Source organism: Oncorhynchus kisutch, unplaced genomic scaffold (assembly GCF_002021735.2).
Source record: "Oncorhynchus kisutch isolate 150728-3 unplaced genomic scaffold, Okis_V2 Okis02a-Okis13b_hom, whole genome shotgun sequence".
NCBI classification, from domain to species: Eukaryota; Metazoa; Chordata; class Actinopteri; order Salmoniformes; family Salmonidae; genus Oncorhynchus; species Oncorhynchus kisutch.
Genome location: NW_022261979.1, coordinates 2,244,884 through 2,265,501, shown reverse-complemented (window position 1 = coordinate 2,265,501; position 20,618 = coordinate 2,244,884). Strand labels below are relative to the sequence as shown.

At 40.3% G+C, this 20,618-nt stretch overlaps 3 protein-coding genes across 4 annotated transcripts; 2 read left to right on the top strand and 1 right to left on the bottom strand.

The window, feature by feature from the left end:
• Nucleotides 1–9: 9 nt before the first annotated feature.
• LOC109905451 (uncharacterized) lies at nucleotides 10–3,012 on the top strand. The gene is made up of 8 exons (XM_031811989.1): nucleotides 10–126; nucleotides 248–541; nucleotides 638–937; nucleotides 1,042–1,323; nucleotides 1,464–1,721; nucleotides 1,861–1,965; nucleotides 2,132–2,163; nucleotides 2,327–3,012. Exons 1-8 carry the CDS (start codon nucleotides 18–20, stop codon nucleotides 2,417–2,419), a joined length of 1,473 nt encoding a protein of 490 aa, XP_031667849.1. The 5' UTR covers nucleotides 10–17; the 3' UTR covers nucleotides 2,420–3,012.
• A 3,427-nt stretch (nucleotides 3,013–6,439) lies between these two features.
• On the bottom strand, nucleotides 6,440–11,488 carry LOC109901245 (uncharacterized). 2 transcript variants are annotated; one of them, XM_031811992.1, is made up of 8 exons: nucleotides 11,341–11,488; nucleotides 10,870–11,217; nucleotides 10,450–10,779; nucleotides 7,636–7,692; nucleotides 7,300–7,440; nucleotides 7,144–7,191; nucleotides 6,994–7,056; nucleotides 6,440–6,662 (listed from the first exon to the last, which is right to left on the bottom strand). In XM_031811992.1, the coding sequence occupies exons 1-8, from the start codon at nucleotides 11,402–11,404 to the stop codon at nucleotides 6,649–6,651; spliced, it is 1,065 nt and encodes a 354-aa protein (XP_031667852.1). In that variant the 5' UTR covers nucleotides 11,405–11,488; the 3' UTR covers nucleotides 6,440–6,648. The 2 variants fall into 2 exon arrangements, with proteins under 2 accessions (XP_031667852.1, XP_031667850.1); XM_031811990.1 differs by having other exon boundaries at nucleotides 7,300–7,443; nucleotides 11,341–11,487.
• A 987-nt stretch (nucleotides 11,489–12,475) lies between these two features.
• LOC109905458 (allograft inflammatory factor 1) lies at nucleotides 12,476–19,338 on the top strand. Its single transcript, XM_020502838.2, has 6 exons — nucleotides 12,476–12,609; nucleotides 12,859–12,920; nucleotides 17,706–17,772; nucleotides 17,881–17,922; nucleotides 18,571–18,736; nucleotides 18,911–19,338. Exons 1-6 carry the CDS (start codon nucleotides 12,591–12,593, stop codon nucleotides 18,996–18,998), a joined length of 444 nt encoding a protein of 147 aa, XP_020358427.2. The 5' UTR covers nucleotides 12,476–12,590; the 3' UTR covers nucleotides 18,999–19,338.
• The last annotated feature ends 1,280 nt before the right edge of the window (nucleotides 19,339–20,618 follow it).

Genomic DNA, 20,618 nt, shown 5'->3' with positions numbered 1-20,618 from the left:
AACTTGTAATTTCCTGAATGACAACACAAACTGTCAAAAGAAAATCACAAGACGGAGAGATGTGTCTGTACTTAAAACTGTGTCTCTCTGTGCTTTTACAGACTATACTTGGACTCCAGTCATCTGGTAAATAAGACTCCTTTAACATTAGATTTTTTTAAACATATTTTAAATAAAATATTTATTGATTCCCTATTAATTTTGTTATCAGAAATGTTGTAACACTTGTTTTTACACTATTCAAAAGACCGTAGGCTCACAAGAATCTTTGCTTCAATTGGAGACAGTGTGCGTTTACCATGTGGTACATCCTACATCAATTCCTGCTCCTCTGTTACCTGGAGTGTAGTGAAAGATGGGTTTGATAACCAATTAGAACTATCAGGCAAGGTGAAAGCGGATGGTCCAAACTCAGGAAGTCGACTGAAAGTGGGACAGGACTGCTCTCTACATATTCAACCTCTTGAAATAGATGATGGAAGAGTTTACACCTGTGGAGATGGGGCTACCAGTTCAAGTGTTTCTCTTCAGCTTCTCAACAGTATGTTACCATTTATGATCAACCTAAATTGTCCGTCTTTATACACACTATTTCTGAGTGAGTGTTGTCACCATTATTTACATTTTTTTTTACCAGTTACTCTGGCAACAGACACCAATACAGCACCAGAGATGGATATCAAGCTCCAATGTTACCTGAATATATTCTCAGGCCTTGTCCCACAATGCAACCATAGTGAAATAAAGCTGAATTGGCTGAATGAGGCCAATACAGTGCTACAGGGAGAGAGATTTCAAACCGAACGTTCATCTGCTTGCTTCTCTACGCTGACCATCCGAGGTGTCAGGAAGACAGACCATCACAGGAAGTGGCGGTGTCAACTGATTGAAGGAGAGGTTGTGAAGACGTCCCTCAGCTATACCACAGAAATTACAGGTATGTTTGGAACTATGTAGTATTGCATCATATTTGCATTAACACAGTAGTATATTGCAACCAAATTCCCCTCCCTCCTCTCTCTCTCTCTCTCTCTCTTTCAGGAGGTATAGAGGAAGTGTTTGTCGCAGTGGGTGAGTCAGTATCACTTCCCTGTGCCACCCACTCCTCTCTCGAGGTGGGCAGCAGATTCCAGTGGACTCTGGGTCAAAGGTCACTGTCCAGTCTGTCTCGGTCAGGCGATGTCTCAGCTGGAACTCAGGGTCACCTTCCTGCATCTCACATCAGCCAAGACGGGTCTTTGGTCATCAGCAATGTGAAAACACTGCATTCTGGGCTCTACAACTGCTCGCAACAGAACAGAATCTTACTACACACTCTGGATGGTGAGTGTCAATGGGTTGTACCATTGAGACATAAATAAGTGCCTTACACTATGTATAAACTTAGTAAATTAGGGTAACGGCACAAAGTACATCACTGCTTTGTCCTGATATCAAGTAGATCTTCTTGTTGTTCTACTCAGTATCTGCAGAGTATGCTACCACAGACGGAAACAATCTCACCCTGACCTGCTCACTCACCTGTGTTGAAGATTGTGGAGACTTCAATTTATCCTGGATTCACAGTGGCCAGGATGGGTTGCAGAGTGGCCCTATAGGACATAACAACACCCTCATCTCCAAACTCTTCCTCCCTGACCGCCAGGGCACAGAGAAGATAGCCTGCGCCGTGCTCAGAGAGGGGGTTGAAATGGCTGTAAAGGAGTGGACCATCCAGAGAGGTAAGACTTTTGAAAGTAGTTTGGAACAATGCATAGCCATGATCTGTGTTGAGGCTGTATTCTTTCATTACTGTGATGTTGTGATAAGATATTGAGTTGTAATACAGTATTTGTGACTTTACACGTCTTTGCAAAATAGGTCATGTTCTACCTGCAGTGGTATGGTCAGTCCTTCTGCTACTGCTGCTCTGTGCTGTTGGAGGGGGCGTGTATTGGAAGAGGCAGGGCAAGGGAAGTGCCGCTCGTACGTATTTGTTCACTGGTTAGATTGTGTGTGTTACAAAACTGCCATTTGGATGTTGCATCCTTGATTAAACCTACAGTAATGAACAGCAGTGAAAAGGAAAGCCGTATCATCGGAATTAAATTCATGTGAAATAAAGCTGACATTTGTCCCTCTTTGCCTATAGAAGGAGAAGAACAGCAGACACCTGTTGGAATGGTAAGGATTCAATTAAACACAACTATGTAATTCACTAACAAGTGAAGCCCAATTGAGTATGCCTACAACGTGACATCAAATTTGACTAAATGTCTTCTAATCCTTTCACAATGTTGGTGAACTAAATTCAACTGGTTTTACACATTCCATCTTTTTTTCGCAGACTCATCTCTATGACGAGATTCAAGATCAACCAATTCAACCTTCCGGAGTAACCAACAACAGTTTCTATGATCTTCTGCAGGCTGGGAACTGAGTGTAATGTCATGTCCTCTATCTTTAGGCTATTAGTTGAGTTTTAAATCTAATTTGACTACTTTGTACTTTGCATTGTTTTGTGGTTTGGAACATTATAAGTGTCACCAGGACATCAAGTCTATGCAGGTTGTTTTTTATGATGGAAATAAATTCATAAAGAAAAGAACCTCTATAGAATATCACCAGTTACCACAGTTAAAAACCCCGACATAAGTTGGTTACAGGAACACATTCAGTATGACTCCTCAGTGTGGGGGTTGATGGCTAAGTCACCCCACCTCCTGTCTTGAACATCACTCTGCTGACTTTCACATCCCACATGAAACCTGGTAGCTTCTCTTCAGCAGTGTAAAACTGTAGATGTATGGGACTGAGACAAGACACATAATACATGAGAGTGAACAGATAAGTGTGTTTATTTAATGCAGGATGGCAGTGTGTGAGCATTAGCAATACAAGTAAAAACCCCAGAACAGCATGTCTCTCTGTCTGGAACAGCTCCCAACTACACATCATTTGGTGTAGAAAAGCGTCAGCAAAAGTTGTTCCACCATGGGGTAACAAATAAAGGAATATGTCCAATCAAATCAAGCTAAATACAATTGGTCACCTCATCCATTTGATTATTTCACAACTAAGATTGTTATTGTGTAATACTATGTAGGCTATACCAGGGGTTGAAAGATAAGATTGTTATTGTGTAATACTATGTAGGCTATACCAGGGGTTGAAAGATAAGATTGTTATTGTGTAATACTATGTAGGCTATACCAGGGGTTGAAAGATAAGATTGTTATTGTGTAATACTATGTAGGCTATACCAGGGGTTGAAAGATAAGATTGTTATTGTGTAATACTACGTAGGCTATACCAGGGGTTGAAAGATAAGATTGTTATTGTGTAATACTATGTAGGATATACCAGGGGTTGAAAGATAAGATTGTTATTGTGTAATACTATGTAGGCTATACCAGGGGTTGAAAGATAAGATTGTTATTGTGTAATACTATGTAGGATATACCAGGGGTTGAAAGATAAGATTGTTATTGTGTAATACTACGTAGGCTATACCAGGGGTTGAAAGATAAGATTGTTATTGTGTAATACTATGTAGGATATACCAGGGGTTGAAAGATAAGATTGTTATTGTGTAATACTATGTAGGCTATACCAGGGGTTGAAAGATAAGATTGTTATTGTGTAATACTATGTAGGATATACCAGGGGTTGAAAGATAAGATTGTTATTGTGTAATACTATGTAGGATATACCAGGGGTTGAAAGATAAGATTGTTATTGTGTAATACTATGTAGGCTATACCAGGGGTTGAAAGATAAGATTGTTATTGTGTAATACTATGTAGGCTATACCAGGGGTTGAAAGATAAGATTGTTATTGTGTAATACTATGTAGGATATACCAGGGGTTGAAAGATAAGATTGTTATTGTGTAATACTATGTAGGCTATACCAGGGGTTGAAAGATAAGATTGTTATTGTGTAATACTATGTAGGATATACCAGGGGTTGAAAGATAAGATTGTTATTGTGTAATACTACGTAGGATATACCAGGGGTTGAAAGATAAGATTGTTATTGTGTAATACTACGTAGGATATACCAGGGGTTGAAAGATAAGATTGTTATTGTGTAATACTATGTAGGATATACCAGGGGTTGAAAGATAAGATTGTTATTGTGTAATACTATGTAGGCTATACCAGGGGTTGAAAGATAAGATTGTTATTGTGTAATACTATGTAGGATATACCAGGGGTTGAAAGATAAGATTGTTATTGTGTAATACTATGTAGGATATACCAGGGGTTGAAAGATAAGATTGTTATTGTGTAATACTATGTAGGATATACCAGGGGTTGAAAGATAAGATTGTTATTGTGTAATACTATGTAGGCTATACCAGGGGTTGAAAGATAAGATTGTTATTGTGTAATACTACGTAGGATATACCAGGGGTTGAAAGATAAGATTGTTATTGTGTAATACTATGTAGGCTATACCAGGGGTTGAAAGATAAGATTGTTATTGTGTAATACTATGTAGGATATACCAGGGGTTGAAAGATAAGATTGTTATTGTGTAATACTATGTAGGCTATACCAGGGGTTGAAAGATAAGATTGTTATTGTGTAATACTATGTAGGATATACCAGGGGTTGAAAGATAAGATTGTTATTGTGTAATACTATGTAGGATATACCAGGGGTTGAAAGATAAGATTGTTATTGTGTAATACTATGTAGGATATACCAGGGGTTGAAAGATAAGATTGTTATTGTGTAATACTATGTAGGATATACCAGGGGTTGAAAGATAAGATTGTTATTGTGTAATACTATGTAGGATATACCAGGGGTTGAAAGATAAGATTGTTATTGTGTAATACTATGTAGGATATACCAGGGGTTGAAAGATAAGATTGTTATTGTGTAATACTATGTAGGATATACCAGGGGTTGAAAGATAAGATTGTTATTGTGTAATACTATGTAGGCTATACCAGGGGTTGAAAGATAAGATTGTTATTGTGTAATACTATGTAGGATATACCAGGGGTTGAAAGATAAGATTGTTATTGTGTAATACTATGTAGGATATACCAGGGGTTGAAAGATAAGATTGTTATTGTGTAATACTATCTAGGATATACCAGGGGTTGAAAGATAAGATTGTTATTGTGTAATACTATGTAGGCTATACCAGGGGTTGAAAGATAAGATTGTTATTGTGTAATACTATGTAGGATATACCAGGGGTTGAAAGATAAGATTGTTATTGTGTAATACTATGTAGGATATACCAGGGGTTGAAAGATAAGATTGTTATTGTGTAATACTATGTAGGATATACCAGGGGTTGAAAGATAAGATTGTTATTGTGTAATACTATGTAGGATATACCAGGGGTTGAAAGATAAGATTGTTATTGTGTAATACTACGTAGGATATACCAGGGGTTGAAAGATAAGATTGTTATTGTGTAATACTATGTAGGATATACCAGGGGTTGAAAGATAAGATTGTTATTGTGTAATACTATGTAGGATATACCAGGGGTTGAAAGATAAGATTGTTATTGTGTAATACTATGTAGGATATACCAGGGGTTGAAAGATAAGATTGTTATTGTGTAATACTATGTAGGATATACCAGGGGTTGAAAGATAAGATTGTTATTGTGTAATACTATGTAGGCTATACCAGGGGTTGAAAGATAAGATTGTTATTGTGTAATACTATGTAGGATATACCAGGGGTTGAAAGATAAGATTGTTATTGTGTAATACTATGTAGGATATACCAGGGGTTGAAAGATAAGATTGTTATTGTGTAATACTATGTAGGATATACCAGGGGTTGAAAGATAAGATTGTTATTGTGTAATACTATGTAGGCTATACCAGGGGTTGAAAGATAAGATTGTTATTGTGTAATACTATGTAGGCTATACCAGGGGTTGAAAGATAAGATTGTTATTGTGTAATACTATGTAGGATATACCAGGGGTTGAAAGATAAGATTGTTATTGTGTAATACTATGTAGGCTATACCAGGGGTTGAAAGATAAGATTGTTATTGTGTAATACTATGTAGGATATACCAGGGGTGGAAAGATAAGATTGTTATTGTGTAATACTACGTAGGATATACCAGGGGTGGAAAGATAAGATTGTTATTGTGTAATACTATGTAGGATATACCAGGGGTTGAAAGATAAGATTGTTATTGTGTAATACTATGTAGGCTATACCAGGGGTTGAAAGATAAGATTGTTATTGTGTAATACTATGTAGGATATACCAGGGGTTGAAAGATAAGATTGTTATTGTGTAATACTATGTAGGCTATACCAGGGGTTGAAAGATAAGATTGTTATTGTGTAATACTATGTAGGATATACCAGGGGTTGAAAGATAAGATTGTTATTGTGTAATACTATGTAGGATATACCAGGGGTTGAAAGATAAGATTGTTATTGTGTAATACTATGTAGGCTATACCAGGGGTTGAAAGATAAGATTGTTATTGTGTAATACTATGTAGGCTATACCAGGGGTTGAAAGATAAGATTGTTATTGTGTAATACTATGTAGGCTATACCAGGGGTTGAAAGATAAGTGGGTGAATATCATAAGAAAGCATTTACAGATGTTTTGTGAAGGGTTCAGTAAGACATGGTGTGTTGATTGGAAGATGATTATTCTTTTCACTGCCATTGAACTGAAATAAATCAAAATAAATACAATTGAATGAAATGTTAATTGTTTACAGAACTGAAGGTGTTAGAAACATTTGAACCTGGACTCAGACAGTGACCAGAACCTAGATTCAATCCAGATCGCGAAAGATCCGCATTTTAGCGTGCTTGATGTTTAAAGGTTATTTCCGATTGAGCTGACATATGCATTTTACCGTGAGTGCTATATCCGTGAACCAGGAAGCATTGCCTTTAAATGCCAATTGTGCTATAATGCGGATCTACTGTGGTCCGGATTGAATCGAGGCCCAAGTTAAACATTTTTTTACAAAAATATTGTGGGAAAAAACTCACAAGTGCCTAGGTTGTCCTTCTGGTCAAACTCTGCAAGTGAATACAAACAATTGGGTCCCGTTGCTGTGAAAAGAATAGATGAAGACGTTATTTAGGTGGACCAGGAGCCCTCTGAGCACATTCAGGATGAGACATAATCAACAGGCTTACCTGGGTCTTGTACATCTTCATAAGTATTCCAGTCAGACTCATCTCCATCTGAGAAAGAGAGAGAGGCAGATTCACAATACAATAATACTGTGTGTTTCAAAACATTTAGCCTTACTTTACCAGGTCAATATAAACCAGAGTAGTGTCCGTACATACCTGAGTGTCTGCGGCGTCTGAGGCAAATGATCAATCCCAGCGTAAGAGCCATTATGACAATCACACACATGGATGAAGCCGCTATAGTAGCCGTTCCAACTGTAGCAGTCGCAACTCTTTCTGGACTCCCCCTGGCAGTAACTGCTGAGTAGAGCATCAGTATAATATGATGACAGTCATTCATGGTCTTATTTGATTGAACTGAGTGTAAAGCCTGTCGTGTGTCTCTTGTCCTCTAAACCTAGTGGTGATAAATATGTCCACAAATACATTCAGTAGATTTGTTATTTTGAATAAATAAAAGACACAAATAAGAGAACAACATTGTACACCTACCAGGGTTTGTTAGTTCAGTTGTGGTGAAAGTCCGAACAACCAGGTTCTCTTCCTGTTCTGATTCAATGGTAGAAAAGGATCATTATAGAACATCAAATTGCTAATGCAATGGTTGACAAATATAGATACAGTGCATTCGGAAAGTAAGACTCCTTGACTTTTTCCACATTTTGTTACGTTACAGCCTTATTCTAAAATGTATCAAATGTTTTTTTTCCCCCTCATCAATCTACACACAAATTGTCCCATTAGGACAAAGCAATGTTTAGGAATGTTTGCAAATACATATATAAAAAAACCCGTAAATATCACATTTCCATAAGTATTCAGACCCTTTACTCAGTACTTTGTGGAAGCACCTTTGGCAGCAACTACAGCCTTGAGTCTTTGGTATGGCGCAACAAGCTTGGCACACCTGTATTTGGGGAGTTTCTCCCATTCTTCTCTGCAGATCCTCTCCAGATGTCAGGTTGGATGGGGAGTGTAGCTGCACAGCTATTTTCAGGTCTCTCCAGAGATGTTCGATCGGGTTCAAGTCCGGGCTCTGGCTGGGCCACTCAAGGACATTCTGAGACTTGTCCCGAAGCCACTCCTGTGTTCTATTGGCTGTGTGCTTAGGGTCGTTGTCCTGTTGGAAGGTGAATCTTCACCCCAGTCTGAGGTCCTGAGCACTCTGGAGCAGGCTTTCAACAAGGATCTCCCTGTACTTTGCTCTGTTCATCTTTCCCTCAATCCTGACTAGTCTCCCAGTCACTGCCGCTGAAAAACATCCCCACAGCATGATGCTGCCACCCGACAGAGGAACTCTGGAGCTCTTTCAAAGTAACCATAGGGTTCTTGGTCACCTCCCTGACCAAGGCCCTTCTCCCCCTTTTTCTCAGTTTGGCCAGCTCTAGGAAGAGTCCATTTCAGAATGATGGAGGCCACTGTGTTCTTGGGGACCTTCAATGCTGCGGAAATAGTTTGGTACCCTTCCCCAGATCTGTGCCTCGAAACAATCCTGTTTCTGAGCTCTACGGACAATTCCTTCAACCTCATGGCTTGGTTTTTGCTCTGACATGCACTGTCAACTGTGGAACCTTCAGTGGCGATTTTGGCATGTAAATCTTGATGGGGCAACAACAAAAAAGAAGTGGGATGCATGCCAGCAAAGCCACTACACAACACAACACTAAACAATATATTAATTGCACTATACCAGTGACAAACGGTGCCCACAAACTGTTAGGGCCTACATAAAGCTGTCCAAACACCAGAGCCCCAACAGCAGTCCCAACACCTTACCACGGCTACACCTGGCTATCTGCAGAGCCTTGTTTGGCAGCGAAACGGTTCATTCAGCATCATTTACTGCCTTTAAAAAAAACATAGCTGATATGGCTGACTTGCTTAAACAACTGTGAATTCTACTGACAATTGATGTACAAACTATGTACAAACTAGGGCATAAGGGGACGACAAGTGCATAAGAGTCAATCCAGAATTTCGATTAAAACATTAATGAGCGAGCTAAGACTGACGTAGTCAATATAACTATTTGTTCAGCACTTTTAAAATGTACAGTGACAGAATTCAGAACATTGGCCGTTCTTACAGTGATCTCCATGTCAGAACCGTAGGATAAATAAAGGGGGCATATAAGCAGACAATGAAAGTTCTTACAAAATTAGATGATTACATTTTAACTGCTACATGTGCACCACCAAGTCAGAACAATAGGCAAAATTAAGAGGTGAAAATATACAAAATTATTAGTATGAGGCACATGGGCTACTAACAGCTTACTACACAACATACAGTGTACTAATTTCTTAGCTACACTATACATATCTCCCTGGCATATTACATCATTTATGCAACAGCATACAAGACGTTTTTGGACTCACCTTGTTGTGCTGTGCTCACCTGAAGAGGAAGGTTGCCCAGCGGTCCTTCGTGGACATACCGTGGACAGAACTTATGTTCACAGCCATAGCTCGTTTTCCCAGACTCTTCAACAGATTTTGCAGTTTCGAGTTAACAGTTGTTTTGAGCATGGCACAAATCATGCTTCATTGACAGCATGGCCAATGTTGAACGTTTATCATTTTAAACTAGGAAAAGAGACCATTAATCTTAGACTTGGCACCCCACAGCCACTCCACTGAATAGCAGGCTAATGATTGTTTTCCAATGCTTACAGTTAGCCACTGATTCTTTCCAAACCACTCGTTGTTGAATTTGCGATTTCCAAATTGTTGTGTAATGTTTATTTCCAATGGCCGATGAGTACTGATATGTTTTATCTATAATTTCCCTTCATTATTTCTCTTCATATGACAAGGATTAAAAATGAATGACTGGTAGCCACTGGGGACTTTATATAGACAGGTGTGTGCTTTCCAAATCATGTACAATCAATTTAATTTACCACTGGGGACTTTATATAGACAGGTGTGTGCTTTCCAAATCATGTACAATCAATTTAATTTACCACAGGTGGACTGCAATCAAGTTGTAGAAACATCTCAAGGATGATCAATGGAAACAGGATACACCTGAGCTCAATTTTCGGTCTTATAGCAAAGGGTCTGAATACTTATGTAAATAATCTATTTATGTTTATGTTTTTTTTATACATTTGCAAAAATTCTAAAAACCTGTTTTCGCTTTGTCATTATGGGGAATTGTGTGTAGATTGATGAGGAAACAAAACAATTTGATCAATTTTAGAATAAGGTTGTAACGTAACAAAATGTGGAAAAAGTCAAGGGGTCTGAATACTTTCCGAATGCACTGTATATTCCGAATAAGAATGTACTAGCACATACTCACCTTTAACCTGCAGCTTGACCTCAAAGCAGCGTTCATTTTGTCCCATCTGCAACCTACATCTGTACCATTGGCTGTGACTGTACTCCACCATGGAGAGAGCCAAAGATGCATCTCCTGAACTGAGATTCCCTCCAAAGCTCACCCTTTTTCCTAGGAATGTTTGGTTGGAGATATCTGTAGGGTATTGAAGTATTTGGATCTCACTGTCTCCCTTGATCTCTGCCCAGGTCACCGATGATATTTGGGGATTTCCTGTAGTCATGTTCAACAGGCAAGGCAGGGTAGCTATCCCATTGTGTGCTGCCATAACTGAATGTAGAATTTTGCATTCTTTGGAAGAGAGGAGAGGCTTACTCAAACAAGGTTGACTCTATTTTTATTTGACACTTACATAGAAAGAAATGGAATATATAATTTTACCTTTCACTTTTAGAGTGATGTTTTTCACATGGACACAACTCCATCCCAACCAAACCTTGCAACTATAAAGCCCTTCGTCAGATTTCCTTACATCTCTTAGAGACAGGGACAGGTTTCCAGCCACCACAACATCCGCTCCCGACTCGAAGGCCACACGTTCTGATTTATGGGCCACAGAGGGATTATCAGGCCACACCAAGATGTCCTCAGGTTTAAGTGAAAGTTTTGTCCATTTCACTCTGGCTGCTAAATCTTTGTGGATTGATGTGAAACAGGGGAGGACAGCTACCTCTTCCTGAGTAGCTGTGATGAATTGTGGCGCATCTACATGAGAACAAGACTCAGCACCTGGGAAATTATGGGAAAAAATAGATCAAATTAGTATATTAACTTTTTAAATATGCATACTGCTCTAAAAATTACTTTCAGACAATTAAATCAAGTGCAATTTAATCAAAAATGACTACTCACCAGCAAACTGTGTTCTGATGATCAACAGAAGTATTGATAACCCTTTTGACTGAAACAGTGCCATTATCCATGTGAGTGTGTGAAGTTCCTTATCAAGTTAGTCTCTCATCTCAGAGTCCAATCTCAGTTCTCCAAGGCCTAGTTTCTATATGGGTCATGAATACACATTTGCGGGGAAACATTTATTGACTTCCCTCCCACATAAAAATAATGTTGTTTTGAAGATTATATGCTTAACAGTGCCATCTAGTGTCAAAGACTGAGAACAAGTTATTTGCTTAAAATAATATACATATATTTAAACAGACAAGCCAGTTAAGAACAAATTCTTATTTACAATGACGGACTCCCAATCACTGCCAGATGTGATACAACCTGGATTCGAACCAGGGACTGTAGTGACGCCTCATTCACTGAGATGCAATGCCTTAGACCCTGTACCACTCAGGAGCCCTGTAATTTTCACATTTATCCAATTAGTTCTACAATACTTAGCCTAACCGTACTGTTACATGTTACATCCAGAGTGGCGCAGTGGTCTAAGACAGTGCAAGAGGCATCACTGCAGTATCTGGCTCAAATCCAGGCTGCATCACATCCGGCTGTAATTGGGAGTCTCATAGGGCTGCACACAACTGGCCGAGGTAGGCCGTCATTGTAAATAAGAATTTGTTCTTAACTGACTTTCCTAGTTAAGTAAAAATAATTATATGCATTCCTTCCTTGTACCTAAATCTATACGGGGTAGCCTAGTGGTTGGACTAGTAACTGAAAGGTTGCAAGTTCAAATCCCCGAGCTGACAAGGTACAAATCTGTCGTTCTGCCCCTGAACAGGCAGTTAACCCACTGTTCCTAGGCCGTCATTGAAAATAAGAATTTGTTCTTAAGACATGAAAAGTGATTGCATGTTTTGCTGAAAGGACTTGAATAGTTTAAAAAAAACATGTAGACAATAATGTAGTGTGCAGTGTTTATTTGGTAGCCTAGTCTAGCGTATGTCAAATGCAAACCCCTTAGTTCATTGTCCCCTCCATAGACTCTCTTTGTTCTCTGTCTGTTCCGTCTGCTGGGAGTGGATGTGAGAGGGGAACTTAGCAAATGACCACACTCTAACTTTAACTCACCACACTTCCTCTTCTGTCACAAAATACAGATACATACTTTACACTTTCAGTGTTCATGACACAACGCTCAGCCACCCCTGGTCCCTTTGACTACTCTATGATCCACCAAATAACAGCAGATTGACATGGACAAACATTTGCAAGGTAAGTCTCTGTGTCATATGTCTCATCTCACGCTGTCAGTCCGTCTGTCTGTCTTTCTGTCGATATGCACTCCACAGATTTTATAAACAATTTATTAAAGAAATACAGTGTTCTAGCTAAATCAATCAATTAAATCAAATCTGTTATCTTTAGTTAGATCCTGTGAATGCGTGAGGGTTGTGTGGATAGATCACCAATAAGGAAGTGAGTAGTAACACGTTTTCTGAGTTGATCCTCATATCATTTCAGGAGGGAAAGCATTTGGATTCCTCAAGTCTCAGCAAGATGTGAAACTGAACTCCATCAATGAGGTCTGTTGTTCATCTGTCTATAAATGTTATTATGGTAGTATTATCTAGCTATAGTATTATTAGCATCTGATTATCTATGTACACTATCCAGTGGCGATTTTAGCATGTAAATCTTGGTAGAGGAAAATAAAATTGTGGGATGCATGCCAGCAAAGCCAATGCACAACACTAAACAATACATTAATTGCACAATATCACAGCTACACTTGGCTATCAGCTGAGCCTTGTCCGGCAGCGAAACAGTACATTCAGCCTCATTTACTGCCTTTAAAAAAATATCTATATATGGCTGACTTGCTTTAACAAATGTGGTTTATACTGTCAATTGAGATGTGCAAACTATGGCATAAGGGGACGACAAGTTGATAAGAGGCAATCCGTAATTTTGTTTAAGACATTAATGAGTGAGCTAGGATGGATGTAGTCGATATATATATTTGTTCAGCACTTTTTAATTGTACAGTGACAGAATTCAGAACATGGGCCATTCTTACAGTGCTCTCCATGTACACCAAGTCAGAACCGTAGGATAAAAAAAGAGGCATAAATGTAATCGATGATAACATTATCAAAAACGGGTTATAGGCTACATGTGCACCACCAAGTCAGAACAGTAGGCGAAATGTTATAAATTATTAGGGTGAGGTACATGGGCTACTAAGATCTTACTACATGACATTCACTTAGTAGTACTTTCTTAGCTACAGTATACATATCTCCCTGGCATATTACATCATTTATGCAGCAGCATACAATACATTTTTGGACTCACCTTGTTGTGCTGTGCTCACTTGAACAGGAATGTGGCCCAGCAGTCCTTTGTGGACATATTTTGTCATCAAACTTTGTCATCAAAGTCTGGCATTCTCTGAATTTATGGTTCTTTCAAGACAACTGGGAACTTCATGATGACAACAGTGATGTTCAGGTCGTAGCTCTAGAAAGAGGGCCGAGTTCCCGATTTACAAATCTGAGTTGGATGAAAGTTCAAAACGTATTTTCCCAGTCGTAGCTTGTTTTTCCCAATTTCTCAGTTGTTTTGAACTCACCAAAGTCAGGTTTTGCAGTTCCAAGTTAACAGTTGTTTTTAGCGCGGCACGATGATTTCTTTGATAATGATTGGTATGGAATGCTTGCAGTTAGCCACTGATTCCTTCCAAAACACTCATTGTTGAATTTGCGATCCCCAACTTATTGTGTAATGTTATGTCCAATGGCCGATGAGTACTGATACATTTTATCTATAATTTCTCTTCATTATTTCTCTTCACAAGACAAGGATTAAAAAGGATTTGCCAGTAGATTGTCAACTTGATTCATGATGATGATGACTGTTTGCTAGCTAAGATTTTGAAAGTATGATGTTGACATGATCAGTCCAATCAAAGCTACTGTAGATATAACGTGATTTGACGTCATGTTATCTGTGGCCAATGACCGTGAGCCTACTTGGATTGGCACTTCTAATGTACCTCTATGGCAGCACCCAAGGGGCTTGAATTTTCGAGCTTTACCCTTAGACTTGGCCGTGACGTAGTGTACCCATGAGTGACAGAACACTGAGCCAATCACGGCGCAATGCTCTATATTTTGTGCTGGCTGCCCCACCACCACAGAAATCACTGAACTAGGCTGAAACACCTGCATTTTGGAGCTGCCTTATTCAAGAAAACTAAAAGAAGACCATGTTTGTATGCGACTTTAAATTATATATATTTTTTTACATTGTTTGCAAACTGATATGTGACACGTATTAACGCCAAAATAACATAACATGCGAAACAGGCAAGCCCCCCAATTGTTGGGGGGTGCTAAAAATGTGGGTCTCAAAACAGGTGGGGCGCAGCTCCAAATCATGTGCAATCAATTGAATTTACCACAGGCGGACTCCAATCAAGTTGTAGAAACATCTCAAGGATGATCAATGGAAACAGGACACACCTGAGCTCAATTTAGAGTCTCATAGCAAAGGTTCTGAATACTTCTGAAATAATGTATATCTGTTATTGTTTTTTTTTGCAAACATTTCTAAAAACCTGTTTTCACTTTGTCATTATGGGGAACAAATTTATCAATTCTTGTATGGGTATATCTAATGTAACTCATGGTGCAACGCTTCGTATTTTCTGCTGGCTTGTCCAACCACCACAGAAAGCACTGAGCTAGGCTGAAACATCTACATTTTGGAGCTGCCTTACTCAAGAAAACAAAAAAGAGACCATGTTTATTAACTCCATGATATATCTTATATATCTATACACCTCTGCGAGCAGGCCTTTCTAATCGACCTGGCCGGGGTATCCTGGAAGGACATTGACCTCATCCCATCAGTCGAGGATGCCTGGTCGTTCTTTAAAAGTAGTTTCCTCACCATCTTAAATAAGCATGCACATTTCAAAAAATGTAGAACTAAGAACGGATATAGCCCCTGGTTCACTCCAGACCTGACTGTCCTTGACCAGCACAAAAACATCCTGTGGCGTACTGCACAAGCATCGAATAGTCCCCTTGATATGCAACTTTTCAGGAAAGTCAGGAACCAAAACACAAAGTCAGTCAGGAAAGCAAAGGCCAGCTTCTTCAGGCAGAAATTTGCATCCTGTAGCTCTAACTCCAAAAAGTTTTGGGACACTGTAAAGTCCATGGAGAACAAGAGCACCTCCTCCCAGCTGCCCAATGCACTGAGGCTAGGTAGCAATGTCACCACCGATAAATCCATGATAATCTAAAATTTCAATAAGCATTTCTCTACGGCTGGCCATGCTTTCCTCCTGGCTACCCCAGCCCCGGCCAACAGGTCCGCCCACCCCCCGCAGTTACTTGCCCGAGCCTCCCCAGCTTCTCCTTCACCCAAATCCAGATCGCAGATGTTCTGAAAGAGCTGCAAAACCTGGACCCATACAAATCAGCTGGGCTAGACAATCTGGACCCTCTATTTCTAAAACTATCTGCCGCCACTGTTGCAAGCCCTATTACCAGTCTGTTCAACCTCTCTTTCGTATCGTCCGAGATCCCTAAAGATTGGAAAGCTGCCGCGGTCATCCCCCTCTTCAAAGGGGGTGACACTCTAGACCCAAACTGTTATAGACCTATATCCATCCTGCCCTGCCTCTCTAAAGTCTTTGAAAGCCAAGTTAATAAACAGTCACTGACCATTTTGAATCCCACCTTCTCAGCTGTGCAATCCGGTTTCCGAGCTGGTCACTGGTGCACCTCAACCACGCTCAAGGTACTAAACGATATCATAACCGCCATCGATAAAAGACAACACTGTGCAGCCATCTTCATCGACCTGGCCAAGGCTCGACTCTGTCAATCACCATATTCTTATTGGCACACTCAATAGCCTTGGTTTCTCAAATGACTGCCTCGCCTGGTTCAAATCGGAGGGCCAGTTGTCCGGACCTCTGGCAGTCTCTATGGGGGTACCACAGGGTTCAAATCTCTGGCCGACTCTTTTCTCTGTATATATCAATGATGTCGCTCTTGCTGCGAGTGATTCCCTGATCCACCTCTACGCAGACGACACCATTCTGTATACATCTGGCCCTTCTTCGGACACTGTGTTAACAAACCTCCAAACGAGCTTCAATGCCATACAACACTCCTTCCGTGGCCTCCAACTGCTCTTAAACGCTAGTAAAAACCAAATGCATGCTTTTCAACCGTTCGCTGCCCACACCCGCCTGCCTGACTAGCATCACTACTCTGGACGGTTCTGACCTAGAATATGTGGACAACTACAAATACCTAGGTGTCTGGTTAGACTGTAAACTCTCCTTCCAGTCTCATATTAAACATCTCCAATCCACAATCAAATCTAGAATCGGCTTTCTATTTTGCAACAAAGCCTCCTTCACTCACGCATCCAAACTTACCCTAGTAAAACTGACTATCCTACTGATCCTCGACTTTGGCGATGTCATCTACAAAATAGCTTCCCATATACTACTCAGCAAACTGGATGCAGTCTTATCACAGTGCCATCCGTTTTGTTACCAAAGCCCCTGCGATCTGTATGCTCTAGTCGGCTGGCCCTCGCTACATATTCGTCGCCAGACCCACTGGCTCCAGGTCATCTATAAGTCTCTGCTAGGTAAAGCTCTGCCTTATCTCAGCTCACTGGTCACGATAACAACACCCACCCATAGCACGCGCTCCAGCAGGTATATCTCACTGATCATCCCCAAAGCCAACACCTCCTTTAGCCACCTTTCCTTCTAGTTTTCTGCTGCCAGTAATTGGAACGAATTGCAAAAATCGCTGAAGTTGGAGACTTATATTCCCTTCACTAACTTTAAACATCAGCTATCTGAGCAGCTAACAGATCGCTGCAGCTGTACATAGTCTGTAAATATCCCACCCAATCTACCTACCTCATCCCCATATTGTGTTTATTTACTTTTCTGCTCTTCTGCACACCAGTATCTCTACTTGCACATCATCATCGCTCTTTTTTTCTATTGTGTTGTTGACTGTACGCTTGTTTATTCCATGTGTAACTCTGTGTTGTTGTTTGTGTCGCACTGCTTTGCTTTTTCTTGGCCAGGTCGCAGTTGTAAATTAGAACTTGTTCTCAACTAGCTTACTTGGTTAAATAAAGGTGAAATAAATAAAATAAATAAATAAATAAAAATGTCATTGTTTGCAAACTGATATGTGACACATATCAATGCCAAAGTAACATGCAAAACATTTTTTTTGCTAAAAATGTGTGGCTGAATGACAGGTCACCACTGACACGATCTAATCTCAATGTCTGCCTTGTGGTATTCTATTCTTAAGGTTTTTCTCACAGATCCTAAATATGCAGAGGAGGAGGACCTCAGCTCAAAACTGGAAATGTTTAAAAGTGAGATTTCAAGTCTTTTAACTGCACATTGATCAGACAGTTATGTGTCCTTATTGAATGAATCAACAATTAAATAATAATTGTAATGTCTTCTATATTGTTTTACAGACAAATACATGGAATTTGATCTCAATGACCAAGGAGACATTGGTAAAATTGCCTTATTTTTTTACGACAATCCTGATGAATAACAAGATTAGGCTAATCATGAGGACAACATAGTTCACATGGATGGCTCAATCTTTGTCACAGCCTCTCTCTCTCTCTCTCTCTCTCTCTCTCTCTCTCTCTCTCTCTGTCTCTCTCTCTCTCTCTCTCTCTCTCTCTCTCTCTCTCTCTCTCTCTCTCTCTCTCTGTCTCTCTCTCTCTCTCTCTCTCTCTCTCTCTGTCACACTCTGACCTTTAACATCTCTGTTTTCTTTATATTTTGGTTAGGTCAGGGTGTGATGAGGGTGGCTATGCTAGTTTTTGTATTGTCTAGGGTTTTTGTATGTCTAGGGGTTTTGTAGGTCTAGGTATTTATATGTCTATGGTGGCCTGATATGGTTCCCAATCAGAGGCAGCTGTTTATCGTTGTCTCTGATTGGGGATCATATTTAGGTAGCCATTTCCCTTTTGTGTTTGTGGGTTCTTATTCTATGTTTAGTTGCCTGTCTGCATTATCCTTATTAGCTTCACGGTTTGTTAGTTTGTTCAGTGTTCATTCTTATATTGTTAAAGAATGTACGCATACCATGCTGCGCCTTGGTCTCATTCATATTATGAACGTGACACTCTCTCTCTATCTCTGTGTCACAGACATGATGGGGCTGAAGCGCATGTTGGAGAAGCTGGGTGTGGCAAAGACTCACTTGGAGCTGAAAAAGATGATGTCAGATGTGGTTGGCGGTGCTGCACGAGACACGTTCTGTTACACAGACTTTCTCAATATGATGCTAGGGAAGAGGAATTCCATACTCCGACTGTAAGTTAGAAGGAAACTGACACTACGTTAATGAAGTCATTACATTTGACCTGAAATGAATTTTCTGAATACGATTCTGAACTTTTGTAATCCACTGTATTCCCTTTAAGGCTATATGTCTTTTTGCTACATGACTTGTGTAATAATTTGTTAGTTTATTTTTCTCTGCTGAAGGATCTTGATGTTTGAGGAGAAAGGGAAAGACCAGGAGCCCAAAGAGAGTGGACCACCGCAACGCAAGACTTTTTCAGATCTGCCCTGAAGGCAATTACGTTATGGATCCAATCTGTTCATATAAAAACTGAATGTCAAATGAACTGGGTTATACAGGTTTCATTGTAGGGAATAAAGAATGGTTTGATTGATCCATAGGCTTGTCCATTTGTTGGTGACAAACATGTGTGCAGCTGCAGAACCTCATATCAAGCTCTTGATCGAATATACTTAACAAAGTATATCAATTGTCAGCATTTCTGATAAAATGATAGAATCCCAGATTTGAGTGTTTGTGTAATGGTGAAAAACATCACTCAAAGTGAAAAGTAAAATTATATATTCCATTTCTTTCTATGTAAGTGTCGAATAAAAATAGAGTAAAACTTGTTTGAGTAAGCCTCTCCTCTCCTCCAAAGAATGCAAAATTCTACATTCAGTTATGGCAGCACCCAATGGGATAGCTACCCTGCCTTGCCTGTTGAACATGACAACAGGAAATCTCCAAATATCATCGGTGACCTGGGCAGAGATCAAGGGAGACAGTGAGATCCAAATACTTCAATACCCTACAGATATCTCCAACCAAACGTTCCTAGGAAAAAGGGTGAGCTTTGGAGGGAATCTCAGTTCAGGAGATGCATCTTTGGCTCTCTCCATGGTGGAGTACAGTCAAAGCCGATGGTACAGACGTAGGTTGCAGATGGGACAAAATGAACAGTGCTTTGAGGTCAAGCTACAGGTTAAAGGTGAGTATGTGCTAGTACAGTTGTGGCCAAAAGTTTTGAGAACGACACAAATATGAATTTTCCCAAAGTCTGCTGCCTCAGTTTGTAGTATGATGGCAATTAGCATATACTCCAGAATGTTATGAAGACTGATCAGATGAATTGCAATTAATTGCAAAGTCCCTCTTTGCCATGCAAATGAACTGAATCCCCCCAAAAACATTTCCTCTGCATTTCAGCCCTGCTACAAAAGGACCAGCTGACATCATGTCAGTGATTCTCTCGTTAACACAGGTGTGAGTGGCCTCCCGGGTGGCGCAGTGGTTAAGGGCGCTGTACTGCAGCGCCAGCTTAGGGAGGGAGGGCTTGGTCGGTAGGGATGTCCTTGTCTCATCGCGCACCAGCTACTCCTGTGGCGGGCCGGGCGCAGTGCGCGCTAACCAAGGTTGCCAGGTGCACGGTGTACCCTCCGACACATTGGTGCGGCTGGCTTCCGGGTTGGATGTGTTAAGAAGCAGTGTTAAGAAGCAGGTTGGCTGGTTGGGTTGTGTATCGGAGGACGCATGACTTTCAACCTTCGTCTCTCCCGAGCCCGTACGGGAGTTGTAGCGATGCGACAAGATAGTAGCTACTACAACAATCGGATACCACGAAATTGGGGAGAAAAAAGGGGTAAAAATTCATCATCATCAAGAACTTCAAGGTGAGCAGTTCAAGGAGAGCGGTTCAATTGTTGTGAAGAAGGCTTCCGGGCGCCCGAGAAAGTCCAGCAAGCGCCAGGACCGCCTCCTAAAGTTGATTTAGCTGCGCGATCGGGGCACCACCAGCACAGAGCTTGCTCAGGGATGGCAGCAGGCAGGTGTGAGTGCATCTGCACGCACAGTGAGGCAAAGAATTTTGGAGGATAACCTGGTGTCAAGAATGGCAGCAAAGAAGCCACT